The 26,527-nt window shown below is 45.0% G+C and overlaps 1 protein-coding gene across 2 annotated transcripts in view; it reads right to left on the reverse strand.

The window, feature by feature from the left end:
- The window catches only part of galntl6 (polypeptide N-acetylgalactosaminyltransferase like 6), a 1,196,842-nt gene that overhangs the window by 961,819 nt on the left and 208,496 nt on the right, over positions 1-26,527 (reverse strand). Inside the window, exon 2 of one of the 2 annotated variants that reach the window (XM_080189755.1) lies at positions 4,267-4,276. The exons of the other annotated variant lie outside the window; for it this stretch is intronic. Within the exon in view, the coding sequence (XP_080045881.1) occupies positions 4,267-4,276 (10 nt within the window). The remainder of the gene's footprint in view (positions 1-4,266; positions 4,277-26,527) is intronic. 2 annotated transcript variants of the gene reach the window in all.

The following is a 26,527-nucleotide window of genomic DNA, read 5'->3' on the forward strand; positions in this document are numbered from 1 at the left end:
TTTATAGCTCTTAAAATCTATAAGGTGTACTGGAACAGATTGGGGAGAGTTAGCTCTGAAGGAAGTTAGATTAAGATTGCTTGGATCTGTTTAAAGTATTGACACTGTGTCAAGCCATTGTCTTATTTAAGACAGAGATGAGGAGGAATTTCTTCTCTTGAAGGGTAGTGAATCTGTGGAATTCTTTACCGTAGAGGGATGTGGAGGCTGAGTCGTTAAGTCTGTTCAAGGCTGAGACAGAGAAATGTTTAATCAGCTAAGGAAACAAGAGTTATGGGGATAAGGTGGAAAAATGGCGTTGAGGATTGTCACATCAGCTCAGCAATGATCTCATTGAACAGCGGAGCAGATTCAATGGAGTGAAAGGCCATTTTTGCTTGTGGTCTTATTTCAGCGTACTTCTATTTTACTTCACTGTTTTTCTCCCAGACTTCTCAATAAATCTTAGTAAGAGGCCTCACAACACCAGGTTAGGGTCCAACCAGGTATATTGGTACTATGACTTTTGGAGTGCTGCTCCTTCATCAGGGACAGCACGGTGGCACAGTGGTTAGCCTCACAGTGACAGGAACCTGGGTACAATTCCAGCCTCAGATGACTGTCTGTGTGGAGTTTGCACATTCTCCCCGTGTGTGCGTGGGTTTCCTCCAGATGCTCTAATTTTCCCTCACAGTCCAAAGATGTGCAGGTTAGATGGATTGGCCATGCTAAATTGCCCCTTACAGTCAGGGGGTTAGAAGGGTAAATACATGTGGTGACGGAGAGAGGGCCTGGGTAGGACTGTGGTCAGTGCAGACTCGATGATTGAATGGCCTCCTTCTGCACTGTATGGATTTTCTTCTATGATGAAGAAGCAGTGCTCCAAAATCTCGTGATTGCAATAAACCTGTTGGAACTTTAACCTGGTGTTGTGAAACTGTGCCCATCCTAGTCCAACACTGGCATCTCCACATCATTAATAAATCTTCACTCTGGTATAAAATTCATAGTCAGGGGCATCATTTCAAACCTTTCCTCATACTGTACAAATTGAAAACAGCTGAACATAGGCGTTTCAAGTTTCACCTCTGGGAGCTGAACAACTCAGCATTTATCATAGCTGTGCCCCAACACCGGATAAGGATATTGTTCAGAGAACACATAAACCCATTAGTCTCCTGAGTGAGCTAGACCAATGGTGTTTCTGTGGGTTTAAAGTTTTAAAATTTATTTATTAGTGTCACAAGTGGGCTGACATTAACACTGCAATGAAGTTACTGAGAAAATCCCCAATCGCCATACTCCAGCGCCTGTTCAGTCAGGGAATCCTACAGTGCAGAAGGAGGCCATTCGGCCTATCAAGTCTGCACAAACCATATACCCAGCCAGTCCCCATGCATTTACCCTAGATCGTCCCCCAGGGATAATTTAGCATGGCCAATGCACTTAATGTCTTCGGACTGTGGGAGGAAACCAGAGCACCCGGAGGAAAGCCACGCAGACACAGGCAGAAAGTACAGACTCCACACAGGCAGTGACCCAAGCCTGGAATCGAACCTGGGTCCCTGGTGCTATGAGGCAGCAGTGCTAACCACTGTGCCACCACTTTGTTCTTTAAAGTAAAAGGTGGGATTGTCCAGCCGTGCGTGTCTCAAGCCTGGAAATTCCCCCTCAAGTTCAAGGGCCGTTAAATGATCTGTTGAATTTTCCACCTCGCCTGCTATGACTCCCACAGTGGGCGAGACGGGGGAATTTCAACCAAAGCAATTGAGGAACCAAAACTGTGTGGAAGATTCAGTTTCGTAACCCCGTATTGAAGGAAGGATGTGCTAGCCTTGGAGAGGGTCCGGAGGAAACTCACCAGCATGATCCTGGGAATTGAAGGTTTGATGTGTGAGGCGCGTCTGAGGACACTGAGTCTGTCCTCGACAAAGTTTAGAAGGATGAGGGGGAATCTCATTGAAACTTACAAAACGCTGCAAGGCCTGGATAGAGTGGACCTGGAGAAGATGTTTCCATCAGCAGCAGAGACTAGGATCCGAGGGCATAGCTTCAGACTGAAGGGATGACCCTTTAGAACAGAGATGAGGAGGAATTTCTTCAGCCAGAGGGTGGTGAATCTGTGGCACTCATTGCCACAGAAGGCTGTGGAGGCCAGATCATTGAGTATATTTAAGACAGAGATCGATAGGTTATTGACTAATGATGGGATCAAGGGTTACAGGGAAAAGACAGGAGAAGGGGATTGGGAAACATTTCAGCCACGCTCGAATGACGGAGTAGGCTAATTCTGCTCCTATCTCTCATGGTCTAACCTGATGTGTAAGTCTTTGATTCCATTGTTTAAAGTAAGACAGAGAACTGGATGAAAGAGGCCAGTTGTTCGGTAGGTTAAAAGGAAAGACAGAAACTGGATTGGACGGATTCAAGGCATTTACGAAATAAGAATGCAATTAGATTGAAAGTTATCAATTTGTATGTTTTATTTTTCATTGACAAGCTCTGCATGAGGTCTTTCAGCCCATTTCTCAGCTATCAGTGCGCTATTTATATCCTTGTGATTTTGAAACATAATTCAATAACATTAGATTTTTATAAATCCTCTTGCCAGCTTCATTATTGATTCTATTCAAGTCTGAACCCTCGGAACAGTTCAAGTGTTCCAAAGCGGCATTATCCTCCATGGAGCAACAATCAGGCAAAAGCTGAACTCCCGCCTGCCCTCTTTAATTGACACTGGCCCTGACCCAATTCCCTGAGTCGGCACTCGTTATAATCTTCCTGGTTTCTTCCAATCCCTACCTTCATCATTCCATGACTGCTGGCCATGCTTTCCGACGCCTTAGTCCTAAACTTGGGAATTTCCTCCCTAAACCTCTTCAGCTTTCTCTCCCCCAATTAGCTGATTGTTAAAACCTCGATTTGATTTATTATTGTCACATGCATTAGTATACAGTAAAAAGTTTTTATTTTGCGTGTTGTACCAGGGAGATCATACATCGGGAAGGAAAGGAGAGAGTGCAGAGTACAGTGTTACAGTCATAGCTCGGGTGTAGGGAAAAATCAACTGAATGCAAGGTAAGTCCATTCAAAAGTCTGATGGCAGCAGGGAAGAAGCTGCTCTTGGGTTGGTTAATCCGTGATCTCAGACTTTTGTATCTTTTTCCCAATGGAAGTATGTGGAAGAGAGCAAGTCCGGGGTGAGTGGGGTCCTCGATTACGCTGGCTGCTTTGCCGGGGCACCAGGAACTATAGACGGAGTCACTGGATGCGGGGATGGTTTGAGTGATAGACTGGGCTTCATTCACAATCCTTTGTAGTTTCTTGCAGTCTTGGGCAGAGCAGGAGCCATCCCAAGCTGTGATACAACCGGAAAGAATGCTTTCTTCGAGGGTGGTGAGAGTTGTAGCAGACATGTCAAATTTTCTCAAACCCCTGAGAAAGTAAAGGCGTTGGTGGGCTTTCTTAACTATAGTGTCAGCATGGAGGGAACAGGGCAGGTTGTTAGAATCATAGAACCCCTACAGTGCAGAAGGAGACCATTCGGCCCATCGAGTCTGTACCAACCACAATCCCACCCAGCTCCTATCCCTGTAGCCCCATGTATTAACCCTGCTAATCCCCCTGACACTCAGGGGCAGTTTAGCATGGCTAATCCACCTAACCCACACATTTTTGGACTGAGAGAGGAAACCGGAGCACCCAGAGGAAACCCAAAGAGACATGGAGAGAACATGCAAACTCCACACAGACAATGACCCAAGCCGGGAATCGAACCTGGGTCCCTGGCACTGTGAGACAATAGTGCTTGTCACTGTGCCACCGTGGTTGTTGATGATCTGGACATTTCTTTGGTCAACCTTTTGGTCAACAATCATAATACATTCCTATGTTGTTCAGTGGGAGCAATAGCCTAGTAGTATTATGACTAGACTATCAGTCAAGAAACTCATATAACCTGAGACCCGGGTTTGGATCCTGCCATGGAGGATAGTGGAATTTGAATTCAATTAAACAAAAGATCTGAAATTAAGAATCTACTGATGACAATAAAACGATTGTCACAAAAACCCATCTAGTTCACTGACGTCCTTTAGGGAAGGAAATCTACTGTCCTTACCCAGCCTGGCCTACATGTGATTCCAGAGCCACAACAATGAAGTTGACTCTCAACTGCCCTTGGGCAACTGGGAATGGGCAATACATACTGGTCAGCCAGCGACACCCATGACCCAAGACTGAGTAAAAAAGTATCATATTTATTTTATGCTCCAGTTTGTTTTATACGTTTGAGGTGCTATATAAATGCAGGTTGTTTTTGCATTCCTGCTGAAGACGTTCCTGGTCAAACTCCAACCAAAATGCCAGCGGCACTGTCATGGTGGGCATGTGTCGGCAGGGACAGACCAGCAAGGAGTAAAGTAGGCCGAAATTTCAGGAAGAAGCCCCCCCTCCTGCCCCCACCCCGCTGAAGATCTTCAGCTGGGATCGAGCCTTCATTGTGTGAGTCTCTGGGGCTGATTGAAAGGAGATGAGTTTCTTTCACAGCCATTGCACTGTTGCCATTGAATCATTGAATCCCTACAGTGCAGAACATGGCTGTGCAGCCCATCGAGTCTGCACCAACTCTCTGACGGAGCATCTTATCCGGATTCAATCCCCTTCCCTATCCCTGTAATTTCATGTATTTCCCCCACTGATCCCCCTAACCGACACACCTTGGGACACTAAGGGGCAATTTAGCACCTAACCTGCCCTTCTTTGAAATGCAGGGAGAAACCGGAGCACCTGGAGGAAACCCACAGGGACACAGGGAGAACAAGCAAACTTCACACAGTCACCCAATTCCATGCCAACATTATACTTAAGAAAGCCCACCAATGCCTCTCCTCTCTCAGAAGATGAAAGAAATTTGGCATGTCTGTTACGACTCTCACCAACTTTTACAGATATATCATAGAAACGTAGAAAGTAGAAGCAGGAGTAGGCCATTCAGCCCATTGAGCCTGCTCCACCATTCATTTTGATCATGGCTGGTCATCAAATTCAACATCCTGATGCCCCCCTCGTAGAAAGCATCCTTTCCGGATATATCACAACTTGGTATGGTTCCTATTCTGCCCAAGACTGCAACCAAATACAAAAGGGTTATGAACATAATCCAGTCCATCATGCAAACCAGCCTCCCATTCATTGACTCTGTCTACACTTCCCACTGCCTCAGAAAAGCAGCCAGTGCAATCAAGGATCCCGCGCACCCCGGACATTCCCTTTTCCACCTTCTCCCATCGGGAGAAAGATACAACAGCCTGAGGTCACGTACCAACTCAAGAACAGCTTCTTCCCTGCTGCCATCAGACTTTTGAATGGACGCACCTCTCATTAAGTTCTCTGCACGCTAGCTATAAGTGTGACACTCCATTCTGCACCCCCTCCTTTCCTTCTATGTGTTTTGTCTGTACGACGCACAAGAAACAGTACTTTTCTCTGTATCTCAATACATGTGATGTCCCAATACATACACCAAATTATTCAAGGTGCTTGTGTGTTAGCGCAGTTTATGGACAGCGAGTCCTGACTGTGATATTTCATAAAGGTTGAAAAGCCTGTTGCTATTTGCTGTCAAGATTCGATTCCGAGATAAATGATCACTTGGAATCATAATCTTGCAGGAAGAGAGTGCCTTCAGGAGAGGGAATGCTGGCAGGAGAAAAAAGTTGATGATAAAAAAAAATTAAATAGTCCGCCTCTGTTTTCACCTGACCTCAATTCGTGAAGGATTTAATGCTGCGCATTACAGAGTAGTGATGTTGTACTAAAAATAGCGAGTGTCGAGGTACATAGGTTTTAAAATATCCACGGAAACGGGGAAGGAGATTAAAAAGTATAAAACTTAATTTAAAACCGCTGAGAGGTAATCTCTGATGGAAAGAGGAAATTGGAAAAAAAATCGCAACGGCTAGTGAAGGAAATTACGGAAAGGGGTTTGGATGGATTTGGAATAGTCAAAGAACAAATAGATCCACTTAGAGATTAAGCATGAAATAATGGCCAGGCCAAAGCTGAGTATGTGCAGGATGACAGAAAGGAACATTTACATTTGTCTAGCGCCTGTTACAACCTCCGAATCTCCTGAAATGCTTTAAATCGGTGACAGTGCAGTCTCTCAAAAAACTGGCTGCATAAAAATCAGTCTGAAAACCAGAAATGTTCAGAATTTTAACTGAGTGAAATGTAAAAGAAGATTGTCTGAACAATTGTTGGCATACACAGGGCCAGGGACCCGGGTTCGATTCACAGCTCAGGTCACTGTCTATTGTGGAGTCTGCATGTTCTCCCCGTGTCTGCCTGGGTTTCCTCTGGGTGCTCCAGTTTTCTCCCACAGTCCGAAAGGTGTGCTGGTTAGGTGCACTGGCCATGCTAAACTCTCCCTCAGTGTACCTGAACAGGCGCCAGAGTGTGGCGACTGGGGGATTTTCACAGTAACTTCACTGCAGTGTAAGCCTACTTGTGACGTGAGTAAATAAACTTCAAACTTTTATTGATCAATGTGCGTCTTTGCTGTGGTACGGCACCTGACCTGTTGTCCCCATTACAATCAGCCCCGAAATGCAGCAAAATCCAAAATCTGGCATTGCCTCTGTTCCGAAATTGTTGATTTTCAGACACTTTACCTGGACAAATGTTTGGTGGTCAATGTTGCAACAGAAGGAACATGGCTGTCAAATTGTGAAAAGCAGGGCTCCCACAAACCGTCATGTGGTAATGCCCAGTTTTTTTTTAATATATTGGTTGATGGGTAAATATTGGACAGGACACCAGGGATAACCCCCCTGTTCTTCTTTTAAACAATGTCACCGGACCTTTTGAACCCAAGCCTGACCAACCTCTCCCGATAACTCAGGCCTCCTAGTCCCGGCAAAATCCTGGTAAACCTTCTTTGCTCCCTTTCCAGTTTATCAATGTCTTTCCAATAACAGGGTGACCAAAACTGCACAATACTCCAGGCGCACCCTCACCAATGACTTACACAACCGTAACATAATGTCCCAACCTCTATGCTGAATGCCCTGACTGGTGAAGGCCTTCTTCACTACTTTGTGCTGCTGCTTTCAATGAATTGTGTACTTGTACTCTGAGATCCCTCCGATGCTCAACACTCCCCAGGGCCTCACCATTCACTGTATAAGTCCTACCCTGCTTTGACTTGCCAAAATGCAACACCTCACATCTATTGAAATCCAATTGCCAACCCTCGGCCCACTTCCCTAATTGATCAAGCTCCCCCTGTAATCCTTGGTAACCTTCTTCACTGTCAACGATACTTCCTAATTTAGTGCCATCCTCAAACCGTCGTCTACATTCACATTCAAATCATCAGGGTGCAACCTAAACTGAAGCTCTGCACAGAAAGTTTGCTTTGCTGAACGAACGTCAGACATTTTGGTTACCTGGCCATTGGTGACAGTGCATCACCCTGAACCACGTCTGAGATTATGTATGTACAACTGGCCATCCTTCAAGAAGGATGTGGAGCCTTTGTAGAGGGTACAGGCAAGATTTATCAGGATGTTGTCTGGTATGGAGGGCATTAGCTATGAGGAGATGTTGGAGATGTTGGCTTGTTCTTACCGGAATGACGGAGGTTGAGGAGCAACCTGTTAGAGGTCTACAAGATTATGAGAGGCATGGACAGATTGGATCAGAAGCTTTTTCCCAGGGTGGAAGAGTCAACTACGAGGGAGCATAGGTTTAAGTTGTGAGAAGCAAAGTTTAAGGGAGATGTACGAGGCAGGTTTTTTACACAGAAGGTGTCTGGGTGCCTGGAACTCGCTGCCGGGGGAGGTAGTGGAAGTAGCTATCATAGATCATAGATCATAGAACCCTACAGTGCAGAAAGAGGCCCCTCAGCCCACCCAGTCTGCACTGAACACAATATGAAGAGGACTTTTAAGGGGCATTTTGATAAATACATGAATAGGATGGAAATAGGGGGATATGATCCCTGGAAGGGTAGGGGGGTTGAATTCAGAAGGGCAGCATGGCCGGTGCAGGTTTGGAGGGCCGAAGGGCCTGTTCCAGTGCTGTAATTTTTTTGTTCTTTGACATCTGCTCAGGGGCATGACTTTCTGTCATGTGCCACTATGGGATTGAACAGGGCAATTCTCGGCCCACCAATCTCTGGGGACATGGGATGGTACATCCCACGGGGCAGTGGGATCCAGGGTGCAGGATTTGCTGTTTTTTCTTTCCTTCTCTGCTGCCGTTCTGCCTCACCAGGAAGATGTTGACCGAAAGCAGGATGCAGCTTGATGGGCAAGTTGTCACTATTTTGACCCACTGGCCGCAAGGTTCCACTCAATCATTGGTGCCAATTAATTTGACATTAGTGACCTTAATGTAGATACATGAATAATTCGCTTTGCATTTTCCAAGTATCACACTACTGAGCCTGCAACACCGTTCTAGTTACTGGGACTGATGAAGAACAAGAACAAGAGCAACGTTAAGAAAGTGCACTTAACCTGTTAAAATGTCCCAGAGCACTTCACAAGAATAATTTCCAAAAAACACTGACTCACCAAACGGCATATCAGGGCAAGCGACAGAATGTTTGATAAAAGAGGATAGGTTTTAGAAGGATCTTGTAGAAACATGCCAGATAGTGAGGCACAGTGCTTTGGGAAGGATGGGGAGTCTAGAGCTTAGGGTCTCAAAGCAGAATTGTCAATGCTGGATCCATGGGGCAGCATGGTGGCACAGTGGTTAGCACTGCTGCCCGACAGTGCCAAGGACCCAGGTTCAATTCCCAGCTTGGCTGACTATCTATGCGGACTCTCCTCATTCTTTCTGTGTCTGTGTGGGTTTCCTCGGGATGTTCCGATTTCCTCCCACAGTCTGAAAGACACGTTGGTTAGGTGCACTGGCCGTGCTAAATTCTCCCTCGGTGTACAGGTGCCAGAGTGTGGCGAATAGGGAATTTTCACAGTAACTTCATTGCAGTGTTAATATAAGCCTACTTGTGGCCCTAGTAGATAAAATTTAAACATTAATATTGAGCAGAATAGCAATTGAAGCTTGCAGGGATCTCAAAGGCATGTAGGGCTGGAGAAGGTCTCAGAGCAATGCAACTATGGAGGGATGTGAAAGCAAGAATTCATTTCTTTTGTCAAATTAAGGCAAATGTAAACTGGACGCTAATGAAGGTGATAAGTGAACAAGAGCTGCAGCAAGGTAAGACGCAGCATTGTTTGAGCACAGGTTAATGTAGGGTGAAAGGTGAGGTTTCATAAGGAGAGCACTAGAACAGTTCAGCCAAGATGCAACAAGGGCATGCTAGAAAAATCTTTTCCAGCTGATAAAAAGGATCAAAAATGAGAGGGCACAGATTGAAAATGATTTGGAAAAGAAGCAAATTGTGAAAAAAAAACTTTTTTAGCAAAGCAACCAAAGGCAAGTTGCTGAAGAAGAGAGGTTCCAAGAAGAGAAGTGCCATGAAATTGCAATCACCCAAAAAACAGATCAGAAACCGTTCCATTTTCACACTTGTTCAGCACTTTGGTAAGACTGCCCCAGAAGTGCATCAGAGCCAATGAATCATAGAATCCATACAGTGCAGAAAGAGGCCATTTCACCCATTGAGCCTGCATTGACCACAATCCCACTGAGCCACTATCCCTGTATCTCCACATATCTACCCTGACACTAAGGGGCAATTGAGCATGGCCAATCAACCTAACCTGCAGATCTTTGGAGTGCGGGGGGAAACCGGAGCACCCGAAGAAAAACCACATAGACACGGGGAAGAATGCCCAGTCACTTGAGGCTGGAATTGAACCCGGGCCTCTGACGCTGTGAGGCAGCACTGCTAACCACTGTGCCACCGTGCCGCACTCTATGCCCATGCAGGCATCCCAAAACGCAGCTTTACAAATGTGTTGGGCAGGTTGTTAAAACCAATTGCACAATAAAGCTGATAAGCTCTTGGTGATCAGGCAATCTATGAAAATGATCTTTCCCCATCCAGTGCTATCCTGCATCCTGAAATTAACTATTTGCGCTGAGGTTATTCTGCGATGTAGAGTTTATCATATATTGACATCCACGCACTCTTTGATCAGGTCACTCCCACATGATGAATCCTTTTAAATAACTGAAAACTTTGCAGTGAGTTTATAGCTAGTCTTCTGTGAATTGGACAGCAAGAGTGAAAAACGAGAACTTTGAAAATATTCAGCACTGCACTCAATATTCAAAGCTTAATAAGGGGCACATAGAAATGGCTTAGTCGAGGTGTCAAATGTGATAACTTGTACGCTTCCGAAACATTTTAATTTGAGAGTAAGAGCAGTGATGGAACTCACGCTTCCAGACCGGTTCCAGTTCAGTTGATAAAGTCTGTTCCATAAAAAGTATTTGGCTTATCTACAAGCACCACTAAAGCAACAGGGGGAGAATGTCTGCATTAGTAAGATCCTGGACTTACATGTTCACTTTCTGCCACTTGCTTTAGCTCACAGGATTAGAGATAGAGTATCTTGTCTTTTTGCCTTTTGGGTGCAGTGAAAGCTCCATGCCTCTGGATATCCCTGTCAATTTCAAGTCAATTTCACAAATCAACAAACTTGCAATCAAAGTGGTTTCAGAGTGTGGCTGGTTCAGGAGCTGAATCCAAGTCCATTGGCAATGATGATTCTTCCTGTATGTTTTTACCCCATGCACTGAGCTATAAAGAAAGTTATGTAGTGCTAAGCTCAAATTAATGTTCAGATTGGGAAACAGAACATGCCCATATCGACATCAATGGCAACAAAGTAGAAAGGGTTGAGAGCTTCAAGTATCTATGTGTCCAGATCACCAACAACCTGTCCTGTCCATGCCGACACTGTAGTTAAGAAAGCCACCAATACCTCAACTTTCTCAGAAGGCTAAGGAAATTTGGCATGTCCGCTACGACTTTCACCATCTTTTACAGATGCACCATAGAAAGCATTCTTTCTGATTGTACCGCAGCTTGGTATGGTTCCGGCTCTGCCCAAACCCGTAAGAGACTACAAAAGGTCGTGAATGAAACCCAATCCATCACGCAAAACAGCCTTCCATCCATTAACTCTGTCTACACTTCCCACTGCCTTGGCAAAGCGGCAAGCTTACTTAAGGACCTCGGACATTCTTTCTTCCACCATCTTCCATTGGGTAAAAGAAAATTACGATAGAAAAAGATAGAAAGTCACAAGCCAACCAACTCAAGAACAGATTCTTCCCTTCTGCTGTCAGACTTTCGAATGGATTTACCTTGCATGAAGTTGATCTTTCTCTTTACCCTAGCTATGACTGTAACACTGTGTTCACTCCTTTTCTTCTCTATGAATGGTATGCTTGGCTGATAGCATGCAAGAAATAATACTTTTCATGTATACCAATACATGTGACAATAATACATCAAATGAAAAGCTCCACAAGACAAATTGACAAGGGAATACACAATGAACGGTCAGCCACTAGGAAGTACAGAGGACCAAAGGGATTTTGGATGGATGTCTAAAAATCCCTGAAATTTATTCATTAATTCATAAATAGGCTTTGCAATGGAGTTACTGTGAAAATTCCCTAGTCGCCACACTCCAGCACCTGTTCGGGTACACTGAGGGAGAAAATAGCATGGCCAATGCACCTAACCATCATGTCTTTCAGACTGTGGGAGGAAAGAGCGGCCCAGTGGCACAGTGGTGAGCACTGCTACCTCACAGCGCCAGGGACCCAGGTTCAATTCCGGCCTCAGGTCACTGTCTGTATAGAGTTTGCACATTCTCCCCATGTCTGCATGAATTTCCTCCGAGTGCTCCAGTTTCCTCCCAGAGTCCAAAGATGGGTTAATTGGCCATGCGAAATTGACCTTAGTATCAGAGGAATTAGCAAGGTAAATATGTGAGGTTACGGGAATAGGGTGGGATTGTGGTCAGTTCAGAATCGATGGGCCAAATGGTCTCCTTCTGCACTGCAGGGACTCTATGATTCCACAAAACCAGCACACACAGGAAACTCATGCAGCTGCAGGGAGATATGTAGACTCCACACAGGCAGTGATCCGAGCCAGGAATTCAACCTGAATCCCTGGTGCTGTGAGGCAGCAGTGCTAACCATTGTGCCCCCATGCCACCCCCACCAGATAAGATGGTTAAGATTTGATTGATTTAACATACAGTGGAAAGTATTGTTTCTTGCATGCACCACGGACAAAGCATACCGTTCATAGCGAAGGAAAGGAGAGGGTGCAGAATGTGGTGTTACAGTCATAGCTAGGGTGTAGAAAAAGGTCAACTTAATGCAAGGTAGATCCATTCAAAAGTCTGTTGGCAGCAGCAGGGAAGAAGCTGTTCTTGAGTTGGTTTATAAGTGACCTCAGACTTTTGTATCTTGGTCTTCATTAGTCGAAGTATAAAAGCAGGGAGTTGTATAAAACACTCATTAGGCCACAGCTAGAGTACTGTGTGCAGCTTGGGTCGCCGCATTATAGGGAAGATGTGACTGCACTGGAGGGGATGCACTGGCAATTCAACCAAGAGTAAGCCTTGGCCGGATTTGCAGCGGGAAGATCTCAGTTTGAGGTCTTCTCCTCCTCATACCGGCAATATCATTGTGAATTTCCATGAATTTGAGTTTAAATATCATTATACAGCCTAACGCTGCCCCATCTCATGTTCCCCCCTCACCAGCAGGACCTCACACTGGCGGGAATCATTGCTGGATTTCAAAACTGAAAGTCAGTCACGATGACCACGCTGGTGGTGCACGGGAGATCACAGCCCCCAGGTGGAGAGGAACATGGCACCTCAGTACCTTGGCATTGCCACCCTGACAGTGCCAACCTCCTGCCTAGTTGACAGTGCCAGGAGGGGCCATCGGGGTAGCCCCTTTAGGGGGCTCTCCTTGTCTGTGTGTGTTCATGTGTGTGTGTGGGTATGTGTGTGTGTGTATATGCGCGCGTGTGTGTGTGTGCGGAAGAGAGTGCGTGTGTGTGGGCGTGTGTGTGTATGGTTGTGCGCATGTATGTATGTGCACCTGTGCGTGTGTGTGCGTGAGTGTATGTGTGCACATGTGTGTATGTATATATGTGTGTGTGTGCATGTGTCTGAGTGTGTATGCACGTGCATGTGTGTGTGCACGTGTGTGTGTTTGAGTGTGCGCAAGTACGTGTGTGTGTGTGCATAAGTGTATGCATGTGTGTGTGTGTGTGTGTGTGTGTGTGTGTGTGAGTATGTGTGTGTGTATGTGCTGGACAGTCCCAAAGATCCATTGACTCCCATCCACTGACTCTGTCTACACTTCCCGTTGCCTCAGTAAAGCTACCAGTATAATTAAGGGCCCCATGCACCCCGGACATTCTGTCTTCCACCTTCTTCCGTCAGGAAAAAGATACAAAAGTCTGAGATCATGCACCAACCAACTCAAGAACAGCTTCTTCCCTGCTGTGACTTACTTGAGTCTGCACCGACAACAATCCCACCCTGGTCGTATCCCCGTAACTCTACACATATTAACTCTGCTAATCCCTCTAACCTATTCATCCTGGAACACTAATGGGCAATCTTTGGACTCTGGGAGGAAACCTGAGCACCCAGAGAAAATGCACGCAGACACGGGGAGAACGTGCAGACTCCACACAGACAGTGACCCAAGCTGGGAATCAAACTCGGTTCCCTGGCGCTGTGAGGCAGCAGTGCTAACGACTATGCCACCGTGCCATCCCACAATCACACCCTTAGGTTTATTTTACTCTGAATATTTGTCTTTCAAACAGTCCCGGTGCACATCACAGCCAGTGAAGTATTTTGGAACAAGTAGAGATGTTACAGCAATGGTCTGCTTACCAGACCTACATTACATGTGACAGCTTTTGTCTCAGCACAATGATTTGTACTGCTGAAAAAAAAAGATATGTCGAAGCTTTTTGTCTTGTACTCATCAGGCCACTTGGCAAGAGCAGCAAAGTTAAACTTTATTTACTTATTAGTCACAAGTAAGGCTTACATTAGCACTGCAATGAAGTTGCTGTGAAAATCCCCTCGTTGCTACACTCCAGCGCCTGTTCGGGTACACTGAGGGAGAATTTAGCATGGCCAATGCATCTACCCGGCACGTCTGGGAGGAAACTGGAGTACCTGGAGGAAACCCACGCAGACATGGGGAGAACATGCAAACTCCGCACAGACAGTGACCCAAGCTGGGAATCAAACCCGGGTCTCTAGAGCAATGCTAACCACTGGGCCACTGTGCCACTATTGTATGTTAACCTGGTGTTGTGGGACTTCTTACTTATTTGTGTTGGACTGTTTTGTTTAAAATCAAGTTATTTACAACTTACATTGAATGCTAGTGGATTGGTTAACAGTTTCTTCTGCAGCAAGTAAGTTTATAATGAATACTTCATGACAGAATAAGGGATGGATTGAGGATTGATGAATGAGATGGAAATACAGCCTACGCTTGTTATTCTCCCCACAATCCCCCACCCTTCCCTCCACCCCCGTCTCCCGCTCGTCTCCCCCACATTCCTGTTGAGACTCACAGAGTTTTTCAAATTAAAATTCTCACATTTAAAATTCTCACACTATTTCCTCTTCCTCACCTGCCCTACCCTGGACTCGCTCACTCCGTAACCTCCTTCAGCCCCAACAACTCACTGCGTTTCTTTAGTTCTGGCTCTTGTAAATCCTGGTATTATTGGGCTAACAATGGTGGGCGTGCCTTCAGGGCCCTGAGTACAGGAATTTGGTGTCCAGATCTCTACTCTTTCTACTCCTTTAAGATGCTGCATAAAACCTCCCTCTGTGACCAAGCATCATGTCACCTGCCCTAATATTGCCCGACACCACTTGTGTCAACATTTGTCTCATAGCACCCCCTTTAATACACTTTTTTTAATTCATCTGTGGGATATGGGCATCACTGGCTGGCCAGCATTTATTGCTGTGGCTCTGGAGTCACATGTAGGCCAGACCAGGTATGGAAGGCAGATTTCCTTCCCTAAAGGACATTAATTGGGTGGCATGGTGGCACTGGTTGTTAGCACCACTGCCTCACAGTGCCAGGGATCCCAGTTCAATTCTGGCCTCAGGTGGTTTTCTGTCTGGAATCTGCATACTCTGCCCGTGTCTGCGTGGGTTTCTTCCGGGTGCTGCGATTTCCTCCAAAGATGTGCAGGTTAGGTGGGTTGGCCACGCTACAATGCCCATTAGTGTTGGGGGATCAGCAGGATAAATACATGGGATAGTGCTTTGGTGGGATTATTGTTGGTGTGGGCTCCATGGGCCAAATGACCTCCTTCTGCCCTGTGGGGATTTTATAATTCTGTAACATTAATGACATGGAGGAAAAAAGATTATGATAAATGTGTGTAAAGCATTGATTGGCCCTGAGTTAAGGAACAGTGGGTGTCCTTTTTTGTAACCAAGGAGAGTGCACAGTATAGTTCATTAAGATGACTTTGTCATTAGACGCAATACTCTTCAGCAGATCTTGAAAATACTCCTATCTCTGTTAGAGACAACCGAGAGGGGATTTAATTGCGTTTTTCACAAATGATAAAATCATAAAACATTACATTAGCAAAGAACAGATCACAAAGCTCATCCTACATCTGCTAGCTCTTTGACATCTAAAAAACTAATCCCAGAGCAAAAGTGTCATTTTCTGTTTCAAAATATATTTCCAATTCTCCCTTCAATAAAACAACGGTCTCTGTCTCAATCATTTCCCCCCACAAATCATTCCATTGCTCCAATGGCCCTCACTGTATGGGAACTTCTTCCAACATCACTCCTTATTCCTTGAGCAATCCTTTGAAATTGATAGCCCCTCGACATTGACATACCAACCAGAAAATAGTCTTTTCTGATTTAGCCCATGAAAAGTCATTCTAATTAAAGTTCCTCAATGGCTTTAATGCCCGTCCTGTAATGAGGTATCAAAAATTGCATACAGTATTATGACTGTGACCTAATTAATTCTTTGGATAAATTCGTCATCAGAAACTAAAAAATGTCATGAAAGAAGCCCAGTCCCATCATGCAAACCAGCTTCCCATCCATTGACACTGTCTACACTTCCCGCTGCCCCGGAAAAGCAGCCAGCATAATTAAGGACCCCATACTCGCTGCCACCTTCTTCCGATGGGAAAAAGATACAGAAGTCTGAGATCACGCATTAGCCATGGGATGGCACAGTGGTTAGCACTGTTGCTTCACAGCACCAGGGACCCGAGTTTGGTCCCTGGCTTGGGTCACTGTCCGTGTGGAGTTTGCACATTCTCCATGTGTCTGTGTGGGGTTACTCCCGTTTCCTCCCACAGACTGAAAGACATGCTGGTGAGGTCCATTGACCTGAACAGGCGCTGGAGTGTGGCCATTAGGGGAATTTCACAGCAACCTCATTGCAGTGTTAATGTAAGATTTACTTGTAACTAATGAATAAACTTTAAACCAACTCAAGAATAGCTTTTTCCCTGCTGCCATCAGTCTTTTGACTAGACCTACTTTGTATTAAGCTGATCTTTCTCTACACCCAGCTATGACTGTAACATTACATTCTCCACCAGCTCCTTTCATAGAAACATACAAACATAGAACAGTACAGGGCCTTCAGCCCTCGATGTTGTGCTGAGCTATGTCCAATCCCGAGATGAAGCTATCCCACTCCCTATCATTCTGGTGTGCTCCATGTGCCTATCCAATAACCGCTTGAAAGTTCCTAAAGTGTCTGACTCCACTATCTCAGCAGGCAGTCCATTCCACACCCCAACCACTCTCTGAGTAAAGAATCTACCTCGGACATCCCTCCTATATCTCCCACCAAGAACCTTATAGTTATGCCCCCTAGTAACAGCTACATCCACCCGAGGAAATAGTCTCTGCACATCCACTCTATCTATCCATCTCATCATCTTATAAACCTCTATTAAGTCGCCTCTCATCCTTCTCCACTCTAAAGAGAAAAGCTCCAGCTCCCTCAACCTTTCCTCATAAGACCTACCCTCCAAACCAGGCAGCGTCCTGGTAAATCTCCTCTGCATTCTCTCCGATGCTTCCACATCCTTTTTATAATGAGGTGACCAGAACCGGACACACTATTCCAAATGTGGCCTCACTAAGGTCTGGTATAGATGCAGCATCATCCCACAGCTCTCAAACTCAAATCTCCGGTTAATAAACGCGAACACACTATAAGCCTTCTTCATGGCTCTATCCACTTGAGTGGCAGCTTTCAGAGATCTGTGGATATAAACCTCCAGATTTCTCTGTTCCTCCACATTCCTCAGAACCCTGGGGTTGACCCTGTAATCCACATTCAAGTTTGTCCTATCAAAATGAATTACCTCACACTTATCAGGGTTAAACTCCATCTGCCACTTTTCTGCCCAGCTCTGTATCCTATCAATGTTTCTTTGCAGCCTACAAGAGCCCTTCACCTCATCCATTACTCCACTAATCTTGGTGTCATCAGCAAATTTACTAACCCACCCTTCAGCCCCCTCTTCCAAGTCATTGATAAAAATCACAAATAGCAGAGGACCCAGCACTGATCCCTGTGGTACACAGCTGGTAACTGGCTTCCTGTCTGAAAATTTTCTGTCCAGCACTACCCTCTGTTACTTAGTAACAGCCAGTTACTTATCCAATCGGCCAAATTTCCTTCTATCCCACACCTCTTTACTTTCTTCATGAGCCTACCATAGAGAAACTTATCAAACGCCTTACTAAAATCCATGTGTACAACATCAACTGCTCTACCTTCATCTACACACTTAGTTACCTCCTCAAAGAGTTCAATCAAATTTGTGAGGCAAGACTTACCTCTCATGAAACTGTGCTGACTATCCCAGATTAAACCGCATCTTTCCAAATAGTCATAAATCCTATCTCTCAGGACACTTTCCATTAACTATAAGACTAACTGGCCTATAATTACCAGGGTCATTCCTATTTCCTTTCTTGAAGAGAGGAACAACATTCACCACTCTCCAGTCCTTTGGCACAATCCCCATGGACAGTGAGGACCCAAAGATCAAAGCTAAAGGCTCTGCAATCTCATCCCTTGCCTCCCAAAGTATCCTAGGATGTATCCCATCTGGCCCAGGGAACTTATCGACCCTCAGATTTTTCAAAATTGCTAATACATCTTCCCTCAGAACATCTACCTTCTCCATCCTATCAGCCTGCATCACACACTCATCCTCAAAAACATGGCCCCTCTCCTTAGTGAACACTGAAGAAAAGTATTCATTCAATGCCTCACCTATCTCTTCTGAGTCCATGCAGAAGTTCCCACTACTATCTTTGACTGGCCTTAACCTCACCCTGGTCATTCTTTTATTTCTCACACAAAAGTAAAAAGCCTTGGGGTTTTCCTTTATCCGACCCACCAAGGACTTCTCATGCCCCCTCCTAGCTCTCCTAAGCTCTTTCTTTAACTATTCTTAGCTACCTTGTAACACTTAAGTGACCTAACTGAACCTTGCTTTTTCACCCTTACATACGCTTCCTTTTTCCTCTTGACAAGGCATTCAACCTCCTTTGTGAACCACGGTTCCTACACTTGGCCATTTCCTCCCTGCCTGACAGGGATATACTTATCAAGGACACGCAGCATTTGTTCCTTGAAAAAGCACCACTTTTTGTTTGTACCCATACCTTACAGTTTCTGTCCCTAGCTTATGCTCCCTAATTCTTGCCTAATTGCGTCATAATTACCCTTGCCCCAGTTATAAACCTTGCCCTGCCATGTGACCCTATCCCTCTCATTGCAATAATGAAGACACCAAATTGTGGTCACTATCTCCAAAGTGCTCTCCCACAAACAAATCTAACACTTGGCCCTGCATTTCCTTCTCAATGAACAGCATGCTTTGTCCATATAGCGCAAAAAAAATGCTTTTCACTGTATACAAATACATGTGACAATAATAAATCAAATCAAATCATTACTTCTTCATTCTTGATCTCTTTTGCAGTTATTGTTTGAACCTAATGTATGGGAAGTGTAGTTGGAGACCTTAACTGATTGTATTTTCTCTTTGCAAGTCCTTGGTTCTGATTTATCATCTGAACAGTTTAGTGTAGATCGAGTACTTGGTTGCTGAATGAGAGGCGCGTATATCTGTGTCAGGAATCCTTTCTCAATGAAATACATCATCTCAAAGTGTAAATGAATTCAGTTTCCAATGACAGAAATACTGTAAATAAATTCAGAGAAAATTATGTGGGGGTGCTGCTTCCAGTCACTCCTCTCCAACAGTTTTCGACTTCTCCCAGTGTGGGCTTTACCAGTGCTCTGCCAGGATTTTTTTGCAAATTAATTGACGGAAAGTGGGTGTTGCTGGCTAGGCCACTATTTATTGCCCATCACATGTTGCCCTTCAGGAGGAGGTGGCAGGCTGCTTTCTTGAACCAGTCCCTGAGTTTAGGTACACACACAGTGCTTTTTGGGAGGGAATTCCAGGACCGAGTGCTGGTGTTCCCAAGTATCTGCTGCTCTTGTCCTAGATGGTAGAACCATAGAACACTACAGCACAGAAACAGGCCTTTTGGCCCTTCTTGGCTGTGCTGAACCATTTTTCTGCCTGGTCCCACTGGCCTGCACCTGGACCATATCCCTCTACACCCCTCTCACTGATGTACCTGACAAGTTTTTCTTAAATGTTAAAAGTGACCCCGCATTCACCACTTTATCTGGCAGCTCATTCCACACTCCCACCACTCTCTGTGTGAAGAAGCCCCCCCTCCTAATATTCCCGTTAAACTTTTCCCCCTTCACCCTTAACCCATGTACTCTAGTTTGTTTCTCCCCTAGCCTCAGCAGAAAAAGCCTGCTTGCATTCACTCTATCTATACCCATCATAATTTTATACATCTCTATCAAATCTCCCCTCATTCTTCTACGCTCCAGGGAATAAAGTCCGAACCTATTCAACCTTTCTCTGTAACTCAGTTTCTCAAGTCCTGGCAACATCCTTGTAAACCTTCTCTGCACTCTTTCAACCTTACTAATATCCTTCCTGTAATTAGGTGACCAAAACTGCACATAATACTCTAAACTCGGCCTCACCAATGTCTTATACAACCTCACCATAACATTCCAACTCTTATACTCAATACTTTGATTTATAAAGGCCAATGTACCAGTAGCGGTAGTGGTAGTGGTTTGGAAGGTGTTGTCTAAGGAACCTTGGTGAGTTCCTGCAGTGCACCTTGCAGATGGTACACACTGCTGCCACTGTTCATCGGTGGTGAAGTGATTGTAAGTTTGTGGATGTGGTGCTGATCAAATGAGCTGCTTTGTTCTGGATGGTATTGAGCTTCTTGAGTTGTTGGAGCTGCACCTACCCAGGCAAGTGGGGAGTATTCTGTCACACTCCTGACTTGTGCCTTGTAGATAGTGGATCAGTCTCTGGGGGAGTCAGGAGGTGAGTTACTCGTCACCGGATCCCAGGCCTCTGACCTGCTCTCAACATTTATATCGCTAGTCCAGTCAAATTTCTGGTTATGTGTCTTGGGAAAAAAGGTAAGCAAGCAAGGCTTGCAATGCTCTTTACAACCTTAGGACCAGCCAATGCTCCTTGTAGCTAATTTGAAAAGATTTGCATTTACAGACCGCGTTTTATGATTACTGGACTTCTGTTACGGCGAGGGGGAAGAGTGATAAACTGAAACCTCCAATTTCCTTCCCTTACTGTCCACAACCAGTGTGGTTATTTTGGAAAGATAGCCATGTACGTTTTTAAGCTCCCTCAGCGTGTGGCCAATTTAGTGACTTTGGTGGGTTCAAAAATTAAGATTATTTATTCACACGTTAATCCTGAGTCCAAACACTACATCAAACATATGCGCACACAGCCACATTCATGTAAAAATACAGTAAAAGAGAAAAGCACACTTGTAAACGTTACAAGTTGTAATTGAAAGAACAGTTCACAGTTCCTGTGTCTAGCTCATTGCAGGAACATAGGCCGGATCTCTTCCACCTTGCCCACCACGGAATAGGTGCGAGCGAGGGTCCGACAACGGAAATCTCTGTTGACCTTGGGTGGGAATCTCCGGTCTCACCCGAGCAAGGCTGTAAAATCCCACCCATTGTCTTTGTGAGTCTGGTGAAATATTACATTGCTCCAATGCTAATATATTTTCTAGATTCTAATAGCAAAGGGAAAGGTAGATATCTATATTTCTAAGCCCCCTTAGCGTGTGGCCAATTTATTAAGCCGGAAGCAGATTTCAGTGGGTTCAAAAATAAAGAATATTTATTCACACACTTAACCTGGTTTGAATGTTACATTAATCATCCAGTGCTCACTCACACACACACATTCATGCAAAAATGGGAGTTTTGTTCCATTTTTGAGTTGTAGTTTTTAACAAGTTCAGATAGATACATTCGGATATCAGGATTACTGTAGGATATTTGGATTACTCTAAGATATCTGGGTTACTTTAGGTTTCCCTGCAATAGATGAAAGTTCAGCAGGTCATGAAATTTGGCACTTGTGCCTATCAGATCAGGAGGTCCAATTTCTTTACAGGTAGAGAAATAAGACTTTGCAGCCCCCTTAGGTTCTTAAAAGGCAAAAGTTTCAACGTATTTGCTGCAGCTGCTGTCTTTTGGTGTTTTATGACAGGTTACCCAGGTCTTTCTGGGTCTTTGGATAAAATTTGTTGTCTCAAGCCAGTTTCAGTGACAGGGCCAATGCTGATATTGACTGACCAAGATGGTTCCAAAGTTCAAATTCTCACTGCTTAACAGGAGTTGGAATGTGGGCTTTCAAACTGAACTTGAGGATAACCGGTTTCACCAGCTCACTTCCGTTAAATTGCAAACCTGGAGACACTGAGTTGAGGACTCTGGTGTTTGGGGCAAACAAAGAGCAAAGTGTGAAAGGTGCTGTTGGGATACGTCCATTTAAAGGGAAAGGGTCCCTCCTTTTTGAAGTTTCCGGAAGCTTTTGAGTTAGTCTGGTAATGGTCACCTGACTCTTGTGACCTTGTGAGTGTCTATTTTGAAGTACGGAAAGGCAGTTCCAGAAACCTCCAGAGGAAGTCAGTCCACAATGGAAGCTATGAGCGGGGCCTGTCTTAATTGAACTTGAGGCTTCTCAAAGACAACAAGGTACTTTTGAAGTGTAATCACTGTTGTAATGTGGGAAACCCAGCAGCTAATCTGTGCTCAGCAAGGGCCCACTAATACAATGTGATAATGATCAGACAATTTGTTCTTATGGTGTTTATTGATGGCTAAATATTGGGCAGGACACCAAGGAACAATTTCCCCTGCTCATCTTCAAAATCGTGCCACAGGATCTTCTACATCCATGCAAGGGGGTAAGACTGGTTTTGCATCTCTTCTGAACGACGGCACCACCAACAGTGTGGCACTCCCTCACTACTGCACTGGAGCATCAGCTTTGGTTGAAGTGTCCTCACTATTAGAATCTAGAAAAGCGTTGCAGCAATGAACAGATTTTATTTTATTCATTCGTGGGACATGGGTGTCAGTGGCTGGCCAGCATTTATTGCCCTTCTGTAGTTCCCTTTGCGGCAGTTGAGAGTCAAATATATTGTTTTGGATCTGGGGTCACATGTAGGTCAGACCAGGTAAGAGTGGCAGTTTCCTTCCTGAAAGGACATTAGTGAACCAGATGGGTTTTTCTGACAACCGATTCACGGTCATCAATAGATTTTTAATTCCAGATATTTTTTATTGAATTCAAATTCCACCATCAGCGGGATTCAAACCCGTGTCCCCAGAACATTAGCTGAATTTTTAGATTAATAATGTAGCAATAATACCACAAGGCCATTGCCTCCCCCATATAATGATGAGGATTGAGAGATAAACTTTGTCCAGGACACCAGCGAGAACCATCCTGCTCTTCCTCGACATAGCTCTGCAAGATTTTTTTTTTAACCTGAGATGGTTTATGGTTCTTTAGAAAGGCAGCTAATGCAGCATCCCTCGGTATTGCTCTGGGGTATCAGCCTAGATTTTGGACACTGGTCAAGGAGATGGACATGAACATAAACTTATCAGACTCAGAGGCAAGTTCTCGAAGACTCGGCCATGACTAACCCTCTGAAATGGCTACAATGAATGATATTATAGACACCATAGCGAGCCTGGTTTGTTTATGGTGATAGCTGGGTAGATACCGAGATACCGTTCGTTAGGTCTCAATGAAGTCTTCATAGTTATACGCAGGTTAGCTTTATATATTCATGAACTGGGGAAGTGATGATCCACTGGTATTATCGCTAGACTATTAATCCAGAAGCTCAGTTAATGTTCTGGATACCTGGTTTCAAATCTTGCTACCGCAGATAGTGAAATTTTAATCCAATAAAAAAATCTGGAATTAAGAATCTACGAATGACCATGAAACCATTGTCAATTGTCAGAAAAATCCATCTGGTTCACTAATGTCTTTTAGGGAAGGAAATCTGCTGTCCTTAGCTAGTCTCGCCTACATGTGACTCCAGAGTAACAGCAATTTGGTTGGCTTGTAACTGCCCTCGGGCATCTAGGTGTGAGCAATAAGTGCTGGCCAGCCAGCCCGTGTCCCATGAATGAAGAAAATATACTACAAAAACTATGTACAAAAATGCAGTGTTCCCTAAGAGCTGTTTCCATGCTTGTTTGTACACACAGCTCTGTCCAACATTGGACTGATCCTTAGATGTGGGTCATATGTTCTCTTTTATCATTCTGTGGGCAGTACTATGCTCAGTCCCACATTAACCCTTATACGAAGAACTCGCTTATGCTACAATTACAAAATTAATTAACTGAGACTTGATCGGAATTATATAATAGTGAATAAAAGTCTAGTCAACAAATTATGGTTGCTATGATAACTGTGGTTGGCATGGTGGCATACGGTCGACATGTGGTGCAGTGGTTAGCACTGCTGCCTTACAACTCCAGGGAACTGGGTGAGATTCCCAACTTGGGTCACTGTCTGTGTAGAGTCTGCACATTCTTCCCCGTGTCTGAGGGAGATTTCCTCCGGGTGCTCCGTTTTCCTATCACAGTCCAAAGATGTGCGAGTTAGGTTGGTTGGGTACGCTAAGTTGCCTCTTAATGTCCTGGGATGTGTAGGTTAGAGGAATTAGCAGGATAAATGTGTGGAGTTGCAAGGATAGGGCCTGGGGTGGGATTGTTATTGGTGCAGACTCGATGGGCTGAATGGCCTCCTTCTGCACTGAAGAGATTCGAAGAATTGAGAAACCGTCACAGCAAAAGCTAAGGATCCCCAATAAAGGTGAACCTTCAGATTGTAAACACGTATCACCTTCTTATGGAAAGCTGTGCACGTGCAGCTCATAATTTTCTATCCAAGTTAACCCAGGTTTTTAAAAATTTGTTTAAAGATTATTTATTAGTGTCACAAGTAGGCTTACATTAACACTGCAATAAAGTTACTGTGAAAATCCCCTAGTCGCCACACTCTGGCGTCTGTTCAGAAACACTGAGAGAGCATTTAGCACAATTAATACACCTAACTAGCACGTCTTTTGGACGGTGGGAAGAAACCGGAGCACCCAGAGACAACCCATGCCTTCACGGGTAGAATGTGCAGACTCTGCACAGACTTTGACCCAAGCCGGGAATCGAGCCAGGTTCCCTGGTGCCGTGAGACAGCAGTGCTACCGTTTTGGACTTCCTTAAAAGGCGTTGGGCAACTGGGGAATCGTTTTTGCACTGTAACCACTCACGAATACTGGTCCTGGGAGGTTGCTGGGATGAGTGGGCCTGAGTTACAGGGAGAGGTTGGCCAGGATAGGACATTGTTCCTTGGAACGTAGGAGAATGAGGGGTGACCTTACTGAAGTGTATAAAATTATGAGGGGCATTGATAGGATGCACGCACAATGCCTTTCTCCCCAAGGAGGGGGAACTGAAATGGGTGGCACGGTGGCACAGTGGTTAGCACTTCTGCCTCACAGTGCCAGGGACCTGGGTTTGATTCCCATCTTGGGTCACTGTCTGTGTGGAACCTGCACGTTCTCCCCGTGTCTGTGTGGGTTTCCTCCGGGTGCTCCAGTTTCCTCCCACAGTCTGAAAGATGTGCTGGTTAAGTGCATTGACCTGAATGGGTGCCAGAGTGTGGCGATTAGGGGAATTTCACAGTAACTTCATTGCAGTGTTAATGCAAGCCTTATTTGTGACTTACAAACGTAACTTTAACTCTAACTGAAAACTAGAGGGCCTAGGTTTAAGAAAGAAGAGGAGAAAGATTTAAAAGGGACCTGAGGGGAACCCCCTCACCCAGAGAGGGGTGCATATGTGGAATGAGCTGCCAGTGAAAGTGGTTGAAGCAGGATCAATAGCAACATTTAAAAAGCATTTGGATGGGAAAGGATGAGAGGGAAATGGGTCAAAGGCAGTCAGTTGGGACTAGCTGGGAGGGCCCATGGTCATAGAATCGTAGAATCCCTACAGTGCAGAAGGAGGCCATTCAGCCCATTGAGTCTGCACCCAGACCCTATTCCCATAACCTCTCATACTTACCTTGCTAATCCTCCTGACACTAAGGTCAATTTAGCATGGCCAATCCTCCTATCGCACACATCTTTGGACTGTGGAAGGAAACCGGAGCACCCGGAGGAAACCCATGCAGACACAGGGAGAACATCCAGACTCCGCACTGTGACCCATGTCCAGAATTGAACCCGGGTTCCAGGTTCTGTGAGGCAGCAGTGCTAACAACCGCCCTGGTCAGCATGGAACAGTTTGGACTGAAGGGCCTGCTTCTGTACTGTATTTCTCTATGCGGCGAATTTTACCATCCTGCCTGCCATGGGGATCAGAGTAGGCGAGGGACGGACAATGCAAAGGTCGTTGACCTTGGATAGGGTTTTCCAGTTTCGAGGCAAGCGAGGTCATAAAATGCCGCCCTGTTATTCAGCCATAGCAAACCAGGCAGAGATCTATAACAAGATGGTTAATTTACATTTTCATCCCATAAATTCATCATTAACTCTGTGCTATCTCAGACAAGGCCCCATCAGTCGGACATGACAAACCCCCATAGCATTATTTGAAGAAAAGAAAGAGTGAAGCTCTTCCGGCATTTATCAAATATTTATCCACTGACCCACATCACCAGGACAGATTATCTGGTCATTATCACATTGCTCCGTACAAAGGGGCCACAATGTTTACCAAATTACAGCGCTGACTGCTCTTCTAAAGTAATTCTCTGGCTGCAAAGTGCTTTGGGGCTTCCTCGGCGTGTGAAATATGCTGCAGAGATCCAAGTCTTTCTTCCTTGCAAACATATTAGTTGGTCATTTATCTTAGCTGTAGTTGCCAATGCCACACTGCGCACAAATTGCCTGCCACGCGTGCTTGCAAAACAACAGTGGTCACACTTCAAACAAAACAACGGGGCATTTTGGGTTTCCGAAAAGCAGTGTCTAAAGCGAAGGTTCTTCCATCTTCTTTCTTAATGTGGTGATGTGTCTTCACACACGTCACACGTCTGTGGGCCGGGGAGGGG

The sequence above is a fragment of the Carcharhinus amblyrhynchos genome, chromosome 5 (genome assembly GCF_965287045.1).
Source record: "Carcharhinus amblyrhynchos chromosome 5, sCarAmb.v2.hapA, whole genome shotgun sequence".
Classification (NCBI taxonomy): Eukaryota; Metazoa; Chordata; class Chondrichthyes; order Carcharhiniformes; family Carcharhinidae; genus Carcharhinus; species Carcharhinus amblyrhynchos.